At 39.7% G+C, this 16410-nt stretch overlaps 1 protein-coding gene across 4 annotated transcripts in view; it reads left to right on the forward strand.

Moving 5' to 3' along the window:
* The window catches only part of ARAP2 (ArfGAP with RhoGAP domain, ankyrin repeat and PH domain 2), a 158062-nt gene extending 142227 nt beyond the window's left edge, over positions 1–15835 (forward strand). For 3 of the 4 annotated variants that reach the window (XM_070398186.1, XM_070398201.1, XM_070398194.1), the window contains 5 exons: positions 644–726; positions 2259–2294; positions 4202–4265; positions 9787–9921; positions 13678–15835. In XM_070398186.1, coding sequence (XP_070254287.1) covers positions 644–726; positions 2259–2294; positions 4202–4265; positions 9787–9921; positions 13678–14070 — 711 coding nt within the window. In that variant the 3' untranslated portion in view covers positions 14071–15835. The other variant, XM_070398210.1, reaches the window with a different exon arrangement.
* Positions 15836–16410: the final 575 nt, after the last annotated feature.

Below are 16410 nucleotides of genomic sequence, written 5' to 3' on the forward strand. Positions count from 1 at the left end.
ATCCCCACTTGGTGGAAGGAGTGCAAGCCAGCTCACTGGCCTCTTTTTATAAGGGCACTGATACATTCATGTGGCTCTACCTTCATGACTTAATTACCTCCCAGGGGCCCCCCCTTCAAATACTATCATATTGGGGTTTAGATTTCAACATAGGAAGTTGGGGGTAGAGGGGGATACAAGCATTGTCTATAACAATATTTATAGCCTTTATTTATCTCACATTATATGAAATATCATGCATTTTAATGTGGAAATATGAATATATTTGAATAAAGGGTGCTGCCCCAAGCAACACTGTAGTGTGGTGGAGTTATATAACATATTGCATATGCATTGTATTGTATTTTTAAAACATGAAAAAAATTATCAATTCTGATATACATCTGGTTCCAGCTGTTTTGAATAAGGGATTATTATGTGTGTGTTTAAATATACATATATAAACAGAGATATATATCCAGAATTATATATTTAAATTTACAACATTGTAATCAAAACAATTTCATTTACTAAGAGCTGGTATTACATTCATAAAGCATTGGAGAAACTAAGCAATTCTAAACCAAATAATTAACATTCAAGGCAAATAACAAGGATATTTGTAAAGTCTGTTCAATTACATACTATTTTGTTTTCCTTACAGAGTAGCAAACATGACAAAATGTTTCCTCTCAGTTCAATGAAGTTTTATCTTGGAGTGAGAAAGAGAGTGAAACCTCCAACCAGGTAAAGCTTGAAAGGGAAGGGTGGCTGAAAAAGTTATGGGAATGTATGTCTGTTCAAGGAATTAGGGTGGGAGGCATTGGTCTAACTTAATAAACTGTGCTTTAGACAAGTTTCTTAAGATGCCAGATCCAGAGAACGTGTGTGGGTAGCTGAGGAGGGAGCCCGTTTCCCTAAAGGCTCCTCCTGGATGAGTGTGTGTCCCCTTCATAGAACAAGAAGTCCCAGGAGCCCTGTCTGCTGGGAAACACCTGGGTTTGCCCTCATCCTACCCCTTGCTCAGTCAAAGCCTGGGGGACACAAGGAATGTTCCAGGCAAGTCTGCCCACAGGAAGACAGACAGCTGCCCTCAGCCTGGCTCTCTAATTTGCCCTTTTTGCTTTGCTGAATTTGGTAGTAAATCCACAGCACATGGATGGACCCCTCTTAAACATTCTGTTCCTCTTTAACACTTGAATCAACCCAGCATTCAGTTTACACTGTGCTTACTTTCTTTTAATCCTCACCTGAGGATATGTTCAGTGATTTTAGGAAAGGGGACAGAGAGAGAGGAACACTGATGTGAGAGAGAAACATCAATCGGTTGCCTCCTGCACATGCCCCTACCCGGGATCGAACCCGCAACCTACGTATGTGACGTGATTGGGAATTGTACTGCAGCCTTTTTTTTTTTTTGGCGTAAGGGACGATGCTCCAACCAACTGAGCCACCTGGCTGGGGCCATACTGTACTTTCTTATCAGAAATTACTTTGATTTAACTAATTAATGTTTCTACTTCATGAAACTTCATTTTAATGAACTGTCTATGGTTTGTGAGTCTGAAAACATTCTCACTTTTGCCTCCATGCTTAATTTATAAGCTCAACACAATTGCCTGTGTTGCAATTGGCATATTTTTCAAATTCTCACACTATCAGCAGGTCAGTATGAATATTATCTTATTTTGGCCATTTTTCTAGACATCCGCTTTTACTCAGCCAAGGCTGTCTTCTGAGAGATTTCCCCCACTGCCCCATGACATCACGAGGCTCCTTCCCTCCGTCTCCCTCTGCATATTTAAATGTGTAGCCAATATAATGAACAACATAAACTGATAAACAAAAACAGATCCAGAGACAGAGAAGCATCGATCACTCAGTCAAACCTCAGAGGGAAGGTAGGGGAGGGTGGGGTAAGGGGGAGAGATCAACCAAAGGACTTATATGCAAGCATATAGGCCTAACCAATGGGCACAGACAACAGGGGGGAGAAGGCATGAGTCGGGGGGGGGGGGCGATGGAGGGTAATGTGGGGATAAGGACACGTATGTAATAACTTAATCAATAAAGAAATTTTTAAAAAATGTTTAGCCAAGTCCCTCAACAGTTACCATTTATGTCTAGATAAATCACACCGGTGGAATCTTCACTGTGGGTACCAATTCTATTATGCATTTCCACCATTAAGTGTCACCTCCTTAGCACCTCATCCTGTTCCGAGTCTGGTAAAGTTTGTCATTTTGAATGTGTTTGTGTTTTTTCCACATGTGGCGCAGTTGGGGATTGACAGCGTATTCTGAAAAACATCAGTGGTAAGTTTCAGCTGGCAGTTTGGGGATCTGGTGTATTGATAGTAACTTCAGTAAATGGACAATGTTGTGACTTGGCAGATAGATCTATAGACAGGAAGTCTTTCACCTAAGCAAAGGTGAAATCTTTACTAAACAGAGTCTAGGAAGAGGAAACTATATTCGCTTTCAGAGTTTAGGTCCATTCCAGTCCCATGTATCCTAATTGCCAGTGCCTCTTAAGAGCAGCTATATCTGATTTCTTCCTAGTTACTGGGGTTTATTTACATTGAGTGTGGGATCCTGGCTCTTATGGGATAAGCAGGCAACATTCAGTTTTAAGTAAGGGATAAGAACTAGCTAAAACTCAGCTAGAAAGGAAAATCTTGGTTTTAAACCTGTTTGTTATGTATATGTACTTGATTCCACTGATGTCATCGGATCGAGCCACCTCCCTAAAGGTTATACAGGGTGTCTCCTTCTCTCTCACCTTCCAGCGTCTGATGAATCCAAGCCATACCAGACTGCTTCTTCACTGTCTTTGATCCACCACACCCCATATCCTAGGGCCCTGCCTTCATTCACCTGCCAGGATTAGTCCAGGAGTTCAAAGCGCTCTTCCTGCTTCTGACCTTGCCTCTATCTTCTAGGACATTCTCCACCCGGCCCCAAAGAGACTTTCTAAAATGTATCACATTACTTTCCTGCTTTAAAACTCTCCTCTGAATCCTGTCACCTTACAGGATAAAGCAGGGAAGGGTTGCCCTGGCATGCAAGGCCCTCAAATATTTGCTCCATCAGCTTCATTGCCCATGACTTTCCCTTTTTGCTTAATGATAAAACAGTTATGTCTTGAATTCACCGCCCATGCCTTGCTGTCTCACATCTCCATGTTTAATAGATGTGGTCTCCTCATTGAGCCTTTATCCATACGATGTGCTGCCTCTTCCTCATCATTGTCCTCTCCCTGCCCGCCTGGCACACTCCGCTGTCCTTCATTCAAGCCATAACTCAGATGCCCCAAAGTCCTGTAACTCTCACCTTTAATCTTTATGTCTTCTTTGTATCTACAGTATTTTGTACACAGTGGTGTGTAATTAAAATGATCTGTAATTAAAACCTTGAGAAAGGTTCTCTTGGATATGATAAATGGAAAAGGACAGTATCTCTATGATAATCTTTCAATGAAGAATATTTCAGAAATGTTAACATTTTTAAAAATTAATTTTATTATACAGGAATATAAAAAATATGGTGGCATCGAATGCCCATTTTCTCATTTTGCCATCAGTCACAACATTTTCCTCTTATAGGAAACAACCTCCATCTCATCCCCAAGTGTGCTGTTTCTATGTTCGTGTTCAACTTTGCGCTTCTCTCACTGTTTTAATTTATTTGTTTGCATTCCCGGCTCCCCTAATGGACTGTGTGAATCAGGAGGGCAAGCGCTGTGTATATACAGGTTTTCAATAAAAGGTGTTATTGGACGGGCAGTGGTTTTTTCATTTAGCTTCTTTTTCACAAGTCTTGTAGGTATTAATGTTTATAATCATAACGATGGAGACTGTCTAAACCTTTTTAAAAATCTGCCGTTAAGAAAATATGCACACATTTTTCTTCTTAAGCTGGGAGTTTCTAGGGGAAAAGGTGTTTTACCAAGTCTTGCACCTGAAAAAGCAAATGAGGTTGACCTTTCCAAAAATACTGCTGATCATTGTTCAGCAATTATCAAAACCTTAGCTGTATTTTGTTTAAAATAGCATATGTACACTCTTATCCTGACATCGTACACTAAGCAACCTGTACTGAAATGCTCCCATTTTGAGTGCATTAAGCCATCAGTCAGAGAAACCAAAGGGATTTCTGATCATTTACCAAATACACTGGAGATAGACTTTTTTATCTATATAGTCATACCTCTTGCTTTGCAGGCACCTGTGTTGTGACAGTTTACAAACTCAGATGGAGTGGATGGCCAGTGTCTTCCTTGCCCAGGTAAGATATCTGTTTCCAGTTTTCCAGGGAAGCGTAATGACGGTGTATGGGAAATGGCGGTGGTTTTCAATTAACGTTTGAGTTTTACGCATATTCTTCTATTTACTCATGTATGTATTTTTAATACATAAGCATCCGGATTTATCCCTTCTCTTTGGAAGAGAGTTCACTCTCTTCATAGAGGCTTTTTGCAGCCCAGCAGCGCTGCAGCCTAGGGAGGTGCGTTGCTTCGAGATGACAGAGTAAGAAAGAGGGCCTTGTGGAAGCGGCCACCCTACCAGAGCCCCACATGATCCTACTCCCCCACCCTGCCTGTCCACAGATACCGACAGGAGCCTACATTTCTTTATACTTGTTATTTGCTAGAAACTTCAAAAAGAGTTAATGCCTGTGTACCTTGCAACAAACTATGCATGGTGATTCTTAACGACGACGAGGAAATAGAGATGAACAAAGGTTCCATCATTTGCTTAGGACCATATATTGAGTTAGTGGTTGAAACCCAGAGGCAAACACATACACTCCATTCCCCATTCAGTCTCCTTCCTGGAGGAGGGCTCACTTTTGGGGGGAAGGTTTCAGTAGTCCCATTAGTGGAATTGGTCACCCCCCCCCCCCCCCCCCCCAGCCCTGTCTGGCTGAATTCCAGCATTGCTTCGCACAAGAGCATTGAAATTCACGGTCACGATTAAGTTGCCACTCTTTGTTACCGAGGATGTACTTCCCCATTTCTCTTACTAGAGAAGTTAATTCACCCCCCAAATCTGGTCATTTTCTCTGTTCCTTTAATTTATTATCCTCTCCAGTGGTTAATAAACACTGTTCTCAGCCTGACGCTATTACTACCTGGGAATACATTTGCAGAAAAAGACTGGTTGCTAACTTTTTTTTAGAGACTTTTCTTCTTTTGGGGGGACTTTTTAATAGTTCAGATATTCAGGTCCTACTTTAAAAGACTGGATTTGAAGTATTTTACTGAAATTGGAGCTGTAGAGTCGAAAACTGTTACGTTGTGTCTTTGTGGTGCAACTAAATTGATTTTTTGTTTTTATAATTGAAGTCAATCCATTCTGTAGTTTGAAAATCAAAGTATAAACAGCCAGGATGCTGCTCTCAGAGTGAAGTTATTTTCCCCCGCCTCGCCTATCCTGTGTGGTCTCAGCCCGGTTACCTTTCTTTGTCCATTCCCCGTTTCAGGATTAATGTCAACACAAAGATCCTTTGGGATTTAAGGATTTAGTGGGTTACCTCCATAGAGAAACAGACAAGAACTTAGCAGATGTTAAAAATACATACACACACAATAGTAAGTGTCCCTCCAATTTACATTAATTGAAAAAATAGCGTTGGTTACTTTGTTGAAACCGTACTCTCAAGGGTCAGAGATGGAAGCAGGAGGAATGCCTGTGTGGGTGAGGATGGCAGCTCTGACTAGGGTGGATCTGCTAAGACGTTCAGATTCAAGAATACTGGAAGGCAGAGCCAATAAGGCTTTTCACATTAATGGGCTATACCAGTTTGAGAGGATTAGAATCTTAGTTTTTTGGCCTTGGGCAACAGGCAGATCTAAGTGACATTATCAGAGGCAAAGGGGGAAAAACGGGAGAGTTCTGTTCTGGCCACATGGAATTTGAGTTACCTTTTAGACATACACGTGGGTATGCTGGATAGCAGGTTGGATATAAGGATGAAAAACTCAGGCAAAAGGTTGGGGCTGAAATGTAAATTTTGGGGAAGTCAGTACTTAGATTTTCTTGAAAACCATGAGTTTGGGTGAGATCTGAGAGAGAGAATGAGAGAGGGAGTTGTATGGGAGAGAGAAAGAGATGGCAGACAAACCCTGGAACATTCTAAATTTAAATGCCTAATATATATATATGTGTGTGTGTGTGTGTGTGTGTGTGTGTGTGTGTGTATGTAAAACAGCAAAAGAAATGAGAAGGGTTGAGGAAGGAGGAAAATGTAGGTGATTGCTACAGAATATTCTATCAAGGAATTTGCCATGTAGATAAATGAGGCTGTGACTAGATAGAAACAAGGAGTTGAGGTAGGTTTGGGGCTATTGATTTGTCTTTAAAATGGGAGAGTGTATACTTTGCCTCTATGCTGATGCAGACAATCCAGTAATTGGAAGACAAGTTAATTTTTTTAGGAAGAGGGTGATGATTAAACCAGCAGAGGCCCTGGGCAGACGTGAAGCAATGTAAATGCCCATTGGTTCATCATTGCTGGAAAAATCAGCAGCAGCACAGTGTGGCACATTTGTCCTCAAATTCCTGACTATGTATTCTGGCCACTGAGCAATTATAGATATGAGTGGAGAAAAGTTATTTAAGCAGACCAGTACTGATTGAAGAGAAGGGAGCCTCGCTTACATGGCTGTGAACACAGAGGAGATTGGTACATTTCATGATGGGGAAAATGAACATCTTGAATGATTATTAATAATCTTAAAAATTAAATCAGCATGGTCACTCCACTGGGGTATATTAGAAGTGCGGGGAAGAGTAAAAGATGAGATTTCTTCAGAGAGGGAGAAAACCAGTTGCACGGTAGTCAGGTAATGCTGCGTGCTCACTTGAAATTTAAAGTTAATTTAAGATGAGATGCATCTCCAGAGTGATCTAATTTATTTCCCACCATCAGTCCATAGGTACCCTTAGAGTAAGCAGAATTGGATTTAGGTTCAGGGCTTAGCCACGCACATGTGAGGGGGAGAGAAAGAGCACAGGACTTGAACGAGTTGTTAAGGAGGTGAGTATACACTTTGGCCATGAAAGTGAGGCCAGGCTGTGAAGGAAGTGGGGAAAATGAGCAAAGTGGAATTGATTGAAGGTCTTAAGGAGCCTAAGAATGCTTCTAGTGAATGAAACTAAATGAAGTGAGCTGGAAAGATATGAGGTAAAGGTCAGAAGTGAGAGGCAAACCCGGTGTTCACTGCAGCATCATCACCCTAGCCAAGGTGTGGAAACAGCCAAAGTGTCTGTTGGCAGATGGATGAGTGGGTCAAGAAAATGTGGTGTACATGCACAATGGAATATTATTCAACTTTTTTTAAAAAGAGAAATACCATCCTGTGCAACAACATGGATTAACCTGGAGGGCTTCATGCCAAGTGAAATAAGCCAGACTGAGAAAGACAAATACTGCATGGTATCACTTACATGTGGAATCTTAAAAAACACCACACAACTCAAACTCAAAAACAGAGAGTGGAAAAGTGGTTGCTGGAGTGAAGGGAGGGGGGTAGAGAGGTTGGTCAAAGGATAAAAAATTTGTAGTTATAAAATGAATAAGACCTGATGAGTTAATATATAACATGGTGACAAAAGTTGATAACACAGTATTGTATAATTAACATTTATTTAGAGAGTAGAACTTAAATTTTCTTACACACACACACACACACACACACACACACACGGTAAATAGGTGAGGTGGTGGATGTATTAATTAACTCAGTGGGGGGGGAATTCTTTCACAACACATGCTTATATCAGATCATCATGTATACCTTAAAATATTTTATAATTTTATTTGTCAGTTATACCTCCAAAAAGCTGTGGGGAAAGAAACTAGAAAGTGGGAGACAAATGAGGATTTGGAGATGTGATCATTGGTTATAATAATGGAAGTATGGTCTCAGCTATATGGTCTATGCGGGAGAACATTGGAAGTCACTTATACATAACTAGAAGTATCAGAACATATTGCTTAGATCTAATGATTTCTGCTGTTGGGAAAAATACCTCTTGGGTCATTCAGTGAGATCTAATGAGGCAGTATCCAGAGCATTGTTTATCACGTCAGGAAAAGAAATGGTGTTTGAAAACTGCATTTGCTCTTAGGTTCTTCAGAATGTCATTTAATGCATGCACTATACACCAGTGAGTAAAAGCATAAGCATAACTCATAGGATTGCCTACTTCCTTCCCAGCCAGTTTTCTCCCAGCTTTACACGTTGGGAACATCCCACGTATATAACATCAAAATTATTTTATCAAGTGTGGGACCATGGCATAGAAATGTTATGAAGCTTGTCACTTTCCCTCTGATTAAAATATTGCAGACATCGACTGTGTTTGGTCTGTTGAACCAAGGTAAATACTTCCTTAAAATTCAAGAACAGACCTTATGCATATACACTAAGTCTAGTAATAAGTAGGACCTACACTGTAGGATCACTGAGGATGAAAGGCGATAATACATGTATATCGATAAGCCCAAAGTCTAGCAGTATGCTCCTCAATATAAATCAGCTATTCTATAATGGGTATGCAGTCAGCCTTTGTTGAAATGAATTCGGTGCTATAATACCCTACATTAAAATACTAATTGCAACATAAGAACAAGACTCTGTTGAGTCTTAAGAGTAGTGGAAAATAAGAGTAGGCATTCAGCTATATAGCTTACCAAATGTTTTTCATTTCACCGTAACATCTGTAAGCTGCTCATTTTATAGTTGGTGTTCTGTATTTCTTTCATAGATTGTTGTCTGAAAATCAATTTGCTTTTCCCAACATCTGACAAGTGAATCTACCCTGAGGAGTGGAAAAATCTTTAAAGATTTTTCTTTTATCTGCATATCTCAAGGATTTATCAGTGAAGAGCTTCTATTTTTACCTGTGGATATTTTTCCCAGCTGCAAAATTAACTTTTTCCCAGTCATATCTACAACTGCTCGGTGACAAGAATATGTAGTCAATAATTTGAGAACAAATGTGCCACACTCTCTGTTGTACAATGATTTTCAGTATAAATGTCTGTGTATGAGGTAACATTTCTCTGGAACTCAATTAGATGAAAAAGTAACATTTTAAAAAGGTCATACATTAAGGCTAATTTTTCTGGTGACGTGCCTAAGGTATACTTGGGCTACATAAGGTAAATTTATTATGTTTACACTGAAGCCCTCTGGCGGAGAGAACAAACGTGAACGCATAGTTACGTTGATTACAGGGCCGAGAAGTGTAGAGAAGTATATTCTTTTTCTCCCACGAAGAGATGTGCCAGTTTTTAAAATATTTCACCCCTTGCCCTGACTGGTTTGGTTCAGTGGATAGAGCGTCGGTCTGTGGACTGAAGGGTCCCAGGTTCGATTCCAGGCAAGGGCATGTACCTTGGTTGCGGGCACATCCCCAGTAGGAGGTGTGCAGGAGGCAGCTGATCGATGTTTCTCTCTCATCGATGTTTCTAACTCTCTATCCCTCTCCCTTCCTCTCTGTAAAAAATCAATAAAACATATTTTCAAAAATTTATTTTAAAAAAATAATATTTCACCCCTTTTGGTTTTTGGTAAGTAGTACCGAACGCATGTATTTGAGACTTAGAAATTGAACTGAGACCTCAAAGCTCAGTTCACTTAAGAGTTTTACGTTTTCCGGCGATGCAGCGATGGCGTTCTCATAGGAAGCAGGTTACTGGATGTGTGTGTGTGAAAAGCGAGCCACGTGGCTCTGTAACAGGGTGTACACCACAGAATAACGTCACACACCAACGGCAAGAAATTGTGTTTCCACAGCATGAAAATGATATACGGCCACCCGCTGGAAAGCAACGGAAACGCTCTATAACCAAAAACCCCAAAATCGGAGGTTTGCCTCTCATTCCCATCCAGCAGGAGAAAAATGCCACCCAAGCCTGGAGAAATATCGAGGTAGGTCAGGATTTTATTTCGTTTATGTTAATTCTAGCATTTGTTTTCTTCGGTCTTACTGTGATTGAGTGCACTCATTAATTCATTGGCTTCAAAAAATCAGGAATAATATCTTTGAAAAGCATAAGAAAAATCACATCCGTCAAGAAAACATGAGAAATTCTATGGCATGTTTTAGAAGTTTTGTGTGTTTATTTTAACTTCTTTGAAATGATTAGTGTAATGATGCCATTGACTGTTAAATATGCACAGTACCACCTGTTTGCTTATCCCTAAAGTAGCCGAGCCATTGTAAATAAATACGTGTACAGAAGCTCTGGTGGTAAAATCACAGTCTCAAATTAGTCTTACAGGTTTACTTCTAACAATCTGAGAATGAGCCCATAGCAGCAGATGTCTGCTGAAGCCCTGGCCACTAGACTTCCTAGTGACATATTCAAGCAGTGGTTTGGGAACCGATGGGGTGTCTCAGTTAATTTAAGGAGCTGCAAGATGACCTCTGAGCATCAAAAAAGATTTGCCATTTTTTTTTCCCTGAAAGCTGCGATTTGTTCCCCTTCTCACCGTGAGGGGCAGGGAGAGCAGAAGTGGCATCAACCTGAGCTTGAAGTGCAGGCTCTTCAGGAAAGAACGGAGGCTATTTACACTCAAAACGCCCTGCTCTGGGGCTAATGCACATTTCAGTGCCTCCATTGAGTCTCTCAGAGCAGAAAGAAACGCATGTAAAAGGTGTCCTTCTTCTTCGAGGCTGGGTTTGGAATTAAGCTGTTTGAATTTCTTGCTTTCCAAACAGAAATACCTTTTGAAAGACTAAAGCCATTTTAACTTACTGATCAGATTTTAAGAAATATTTGTCCATGCCTATCTCTCTTTGAACACTTATCTCATTAGAATATTCCTCTTCTCTAAAAAGACAAAAGCTTTGGAAACATTGATTTATTACCTTTGTTGCCTACTTGGTCCTTTTGCACTAATGTAATCAAAGAGAAGAATAATCTTCCAAGAAATCATGAGCTTGTTTCTCCTGCCATTCTGGGTAATAAACTGCCCTACAAAACTATGGATTCCTTAGCTAATCTAGAAGCTTAAAATTCCAAGGGCTGCATTTCCCAGAAACCAAGGTTGGGAGAGACAGGTTGAACGAGTGAAGCCAACATAGGGAGTGGATATGCCCTATAGTGACCCCAGCTTGTCCTGACATTGTCTTGGGGTCAATTATAGCCCAAAGCAAAAGCTATAGTATTGGTATTAAAATAAATTAATCAGTACCAGTTAAGAATTGGGATGATAATTGAATATATAATTGTTATCTAATACAAAATTCAAAATTTCAGAGACAATGTTTTTAGCATACTTAAGACCAGGGAGCTGAACTAAAACACTGAAGATATTGTTAAAGGCTTTTAAAACAACTCCATGAAATATTAATAGGAAAATTAACGAGTAGTTAAACTCAAGATTTTTTTGTAAATTTAAGTGCGGTGATTTGGTGATTCAACGTATAGGCAAAGAGTGCTTAAAAATATTCCAACGTTGGGGGAAAGTTGAAAGTTTAAAAAGCATTAAAACAAAATTAGTGAAAATTGAAAAATTTTTCTATGAACTATAAACCTTCTAGAAAAAAGACAAAACATAGGCAGTTAGCTCTGACATTGCTCTTAGTAATATTTTTTTGAAATATCTCCTTGGGCAAGGGAAATGAAAGGAAAAAAAATGAAAGAAAGAAAAAAAAAAGGGACTACATCAAACTAAAAAGGTTTTTCACAGCGAAGGGAACAAAATGAATGAAACAACCTACTGAATAGAAGATATTTGCCAGTGTTACATCCAATAAGGGATTATTGTCCAAACTCATACAATTTAACACCAAAAAACAATCCAATTAAAAAATGGGCATAGGGCCCGCTGCTGGTGCTCAGTGGCTGCGCATCTACCCACGAACCAAGAGGTCATGGTTTGATTCCTGGTCCAGGCACATGCCTGGGTTGTGGGGGCTCAATCCCCAGTAGGGGGCGTGCAGAGGTAGCCAATCAATGGTGTTTCTCATCTGTGTTTCTATCTCTCTATCCCTCTCCCTTTCTATCTCTCTAAAAAAAAAAAAATCAAAAACATTGAAAAAAACAAATACTTAAAAAATAAAAAATGGTCATAGAACCTGTATAGACATTTCTGCAACAACAACAACAAAAAAAAACACATACAGAAGGCTAATAAACATATGAAAAGATGCTAAACATCACTAATCATCAGGGAAATGCAAATTAAAATCATGAGATATCATCTCACACCTGCCAGAATGGCTGTCATCAATAAGTCAGCAAGTGTTGGCGAGGTTGTGGAGAAAAGGGAACCCTTGTGCACTGTTGGTGGGATTGTAAATTGGTGCAGTCACTGTGGAAAACAGTACAGAGGTTTCTCCAAAAAAAATTAAAAATAGAGCTACCTATGAGCCAATGATTCACTTCTGGGCATTTATCTGAAGAAATCCAAAACACTCATTTGAAAGATATATACATCCCTGTATTGCAGCGTTATTTACAACAGCCAAGATATTGAAACAACCTGTGTGTCCATCAACAGACAAAAGGATAAAGAAGATGCAGTACATATATAAAATGGAACACTTATCTCATTAGTATTGAACACTATTTCTCAACCATAAAAAAATGAGATCTTGGTACAACATGGATGGGCTTGGCGGGTATGCTAAGGGAAATAAGTCAGATAGAGAAAGACAAATACCATATGATGTCACTTACATGTGGACTCTAAAAGAAACCTCACAAAATAAATGAACAAACAAAACAGAAACAAACTCATAGATACAGAGAAGAAATTGATGATTGCCAGACAGGAAGGGGGCTGGGAAGATGGGTGAAGAAGAAGGGATTAGAAGTATTAAGTTTCCAGTAGATAAAAGCAGTCACAGGGATGTAAACACAGCATAGGAAATATACTCAACTCTATTACAATAACTGTAAGGTGCCAGGTGGGCACTAGACTTACCGGGGTGATCACTTCATAAGGTATATAAATGTCTAATCGCTATATTGTGCACCTGAAACCGTAATTGAGGGGAAAAATTAAAAGGAAAGTGTACCTCTATACCATCGCAGGTATTGTGACAGTGAATTTCCATGCCTGTAGGTCCTTACAGTTTACTGAATGAACATGTACTCTAATCTACTGGTGTTTTTAAAAATACTTATGTGGAATTCTAATATTATGTGGGAGGAAAGATTTTACTAAATATTTTGGGAGGAAATTTACAAAAAAAACACAGGAAGAAGTTAAACAGATTTCTCTGTCATAATACTCCTCAGCGTCTTTAATATACTGCTATCTTGAAGAGAGGCTGTGGTTCAAAGAGCATTTCCCCAAACTCAGGGGCCACAGCGACTTCCTTTTCTCTGTGAGTATAACTACAGATACACGGACATGTGTCACATCCAAGCAAAAGGGAATCGAAAGAGGCAAGTTTGAAAAGACACTCAATTTAAATAACTAACCTGAAAGGCATCTTTAGAGTTCTGCGTTAAATGCACGTTCAAATGAATTTCCATGGTCTTCATTTTAGTCCACATTGTAGCTCTCGGATCAGTATTTAAATTTAGGGAAGCCACTTGTGTCAAAATTAGAACCTAAATCCTAGAAATAAGCTGTAATATAAGAAGCATCAGCTTTTATGTGGAATGCGTTTTTCAAATGTAAATTGCCAAGTCCAGCTTTCCCACGCAGTGTTTCCTTTTACCCTAGAGCGCCAGGGGAGAGCTGGAGAAGCTGCGGCTCCATGAGAAGCACCACCAGGAGCCTGGGGACAGCACCCTGAAGGACAGAGCCTCCATGGTGGCCCACTGCCTGGAGCACAGGGACGATAAACTGCGGCATCGAGCCCGGAAGCATCGCAGCCTCTACTGTCTGGAGGACACAGAGGCCGAGACCGAGGCCTTTCATGGGCAGCAGAAGGGCCCTAAAGGCTCATCAAAGACCCTGGGGAAGGCTGAGGACAGGAACGGCAGAGCCACTCTGGACGCTGATAATAAGTTGCCGTCCCAGGTCATCAGAGAACTCAGCGTGGTTCTACAACGGTCAAGAACCCTTCCGAAAGAGTTACAGGGCGAGCAGATCCTGCAGAAAGAAATAAAATAACTTGCAGATTTTTTTTAAAAGAACATTGCATACAATGTTTGTGTACAAATCAGAAAGCAAACTATAATGGTTTGTAACATTTGTCTGGCTGTATGTACTCATTTGAAGAGCATTTGGGAATATATATGTATATATATGTGATAAATGTAAGATTTAACTTTATTTTGGTCTGAACAAAGCTTGTACAGCGCCACCTGTATTAACCGTGTGTAAAAAGTCCTTGGGTTACTTTGAGTGGCCAGCCTTTTGAAGTAGGTGTCTTTTAAGTGGTGTAATTTATGAGCACAAAGATCCCACTGTACTGTATTGTATAAAATGCTGTTTAAACGAAGCCTATGAAACTATGTGTAACACATTTTGCACTTTGAGGAACCCTGTATATTAAGTTAGCACATGTTTTTAGGTTTACAGAGGGTCTACCTTAGGGAAAAGAAAGGGAAGTAAGTTGAAAGTGGGGAGGGTTTATTTTAGTGGCTGCCTGTCACACAACACCGGGGTTTTAAAAAGAGGCCAGAAATTAACAAACACCCTAAAAACCGAGGAGGTTAGGATGTATTCCAATTCACTTTTGAGAAATGGCTTGTGAAGAAAATGTGTAGTGACTGAGTATTTCCCCAGAGTCCGACTCAGCCAACAAACATGCCTGCTGGCACTGGCCACTCACTCTTCGTTGGGGTGTGAGTGGACCAGCCACAGTCGACACTCACTACACTGCAGGTCTCCGTGGGTGGCTGCTGAGAGGAGACTTACACTGCCCGGGAGGCGTGTGCACAGGGCCCGGCGTGGACGCCATTTGCACTGTTGCTGTGTCCAGGAACGTGGTCTTGGTGTTCAAGAGTTCCTCGCCATGGTTTTGGTACGAACACAGTTCATCATTGCAGCGTTTTGTTATTGTGGTTTTTTGTTATTGTTTTACTGTGTACGCCCCCTTCTTGTTACTTTTAAGTGAGGTTGTAACATGGTTCTCTGCACTGTCAGAATTAACTGGAAGTATGCAGCATGCGGCCATTTTGCAGCGGGAGGTAGGGGAACAAAGCCCTATCTATCTTGACATCCACTTCGGATCAGCTACTGAGTCCATGGTTCCCCCCAGGGCTTATAGTACTTATAGCTCATGGAAGGGGCAGCACTTTTCAGCAGTGTCTTTAGAATTCTATCAGATCTGGCAAGTTTTCATGAAAACTTATTTTATATATGGATGCTTTATCCCTAGCATTTCTTTTTACTCCCCTCTACTTTTTGAGTATCTTGATCAGAATTTGTATACAAAGGACCATACTTTGGTCGGTCTGATCACAGTACAGTAGTCTGCTGCCAAATGCTCTGAGTTTCTTCACTGTAAAACACTTATATTTGGTGGGGATAAAATTGTTTGCCCTGGATATATGATATTTATTCTTTTAATCCAAATAGATTGGAATTTTTTTAAAGAAGAGAAAACTGCGGGTCAGTTTATAAAATAGATGGGCACTGCTGGGGAGACTTTTGGTATTTTAGAAAAAAAAACCAAACTAAACAGTGATCCTAATAAGTGATATTTATGTTATAAAGTAAGGAGGCATATAAAAATTAATGTTGGACAACGTTGGACAATGGGAACAGTATCTGGAGTGTACCTGTCTTATCTGAATATTTTTGAAACTTGAGCTTCAAATCTAATAGCTTCTGTTTCCTGTACAATGCTCTCTGTTTTTCCAAGTGTAAGATAAGGGCTAATGATATCTCATATATTTTGAGTAAAAATTAAAATTGTTTTACAAGTCCACCTGAGTGTGACTGTCTCTATTTTCAGAGTTTCAAGTTGTCATGAATTAAATAAAATAGGTTGTCTTTCCTTTTTTCCCTTTTAAAAAAGTTGAGTTTAATATATATGTAAAACTAGCTCATTCATTTTTTCATGTACATCAATACAAATATGTTCTATTTTTAAATGATGAATATATGCAGACCTGACACAAACAGAGTGATGTTACGTTAACTTTCATTTCTGTAGCCCTAAAAGTAATTACTAGACATTGGAACAGCCGTATGATCCAGCAATTCCACTTTTGGTTGGTTATTCTTCTGAAGAATAACTACACAAAAAGATATATGGACCCCTGTGTTAATTGCAGCATTCTTTATAATAGCAGGATATGGAAACTACCTCAGTGTCCATTGATGGGTGATATATATACCTATAATGGAATGCTATTCAGACATAAAAAATAATAAAATCTTGCCATTTGCAACAACATGGATGGACATTGAGGACAGGCTTAGTGAAATAAATCAGAGAAAGACAAATACCATATGATATCACTTGTATGGAGTATCTACAAACAAACAAACCAAGTTCAT

Source organism: Myotis yumanensis, unplaced genomic scaffold, assembly GCF_028538775.1.
Source record: "Myotis yumanensis isolate MYYU_CA2020_CCGP unplaced genomic scaffold, mMyoYum1.0.hap1 SCAF_1, whole genome shotgun sequence".
Taxonomy (NCBI): Eukaryota; Metazoa; Chordata; class Mammalia; order Chiroptera; family Vespertilionidae; genus Myotis; species Myotis yumanensis.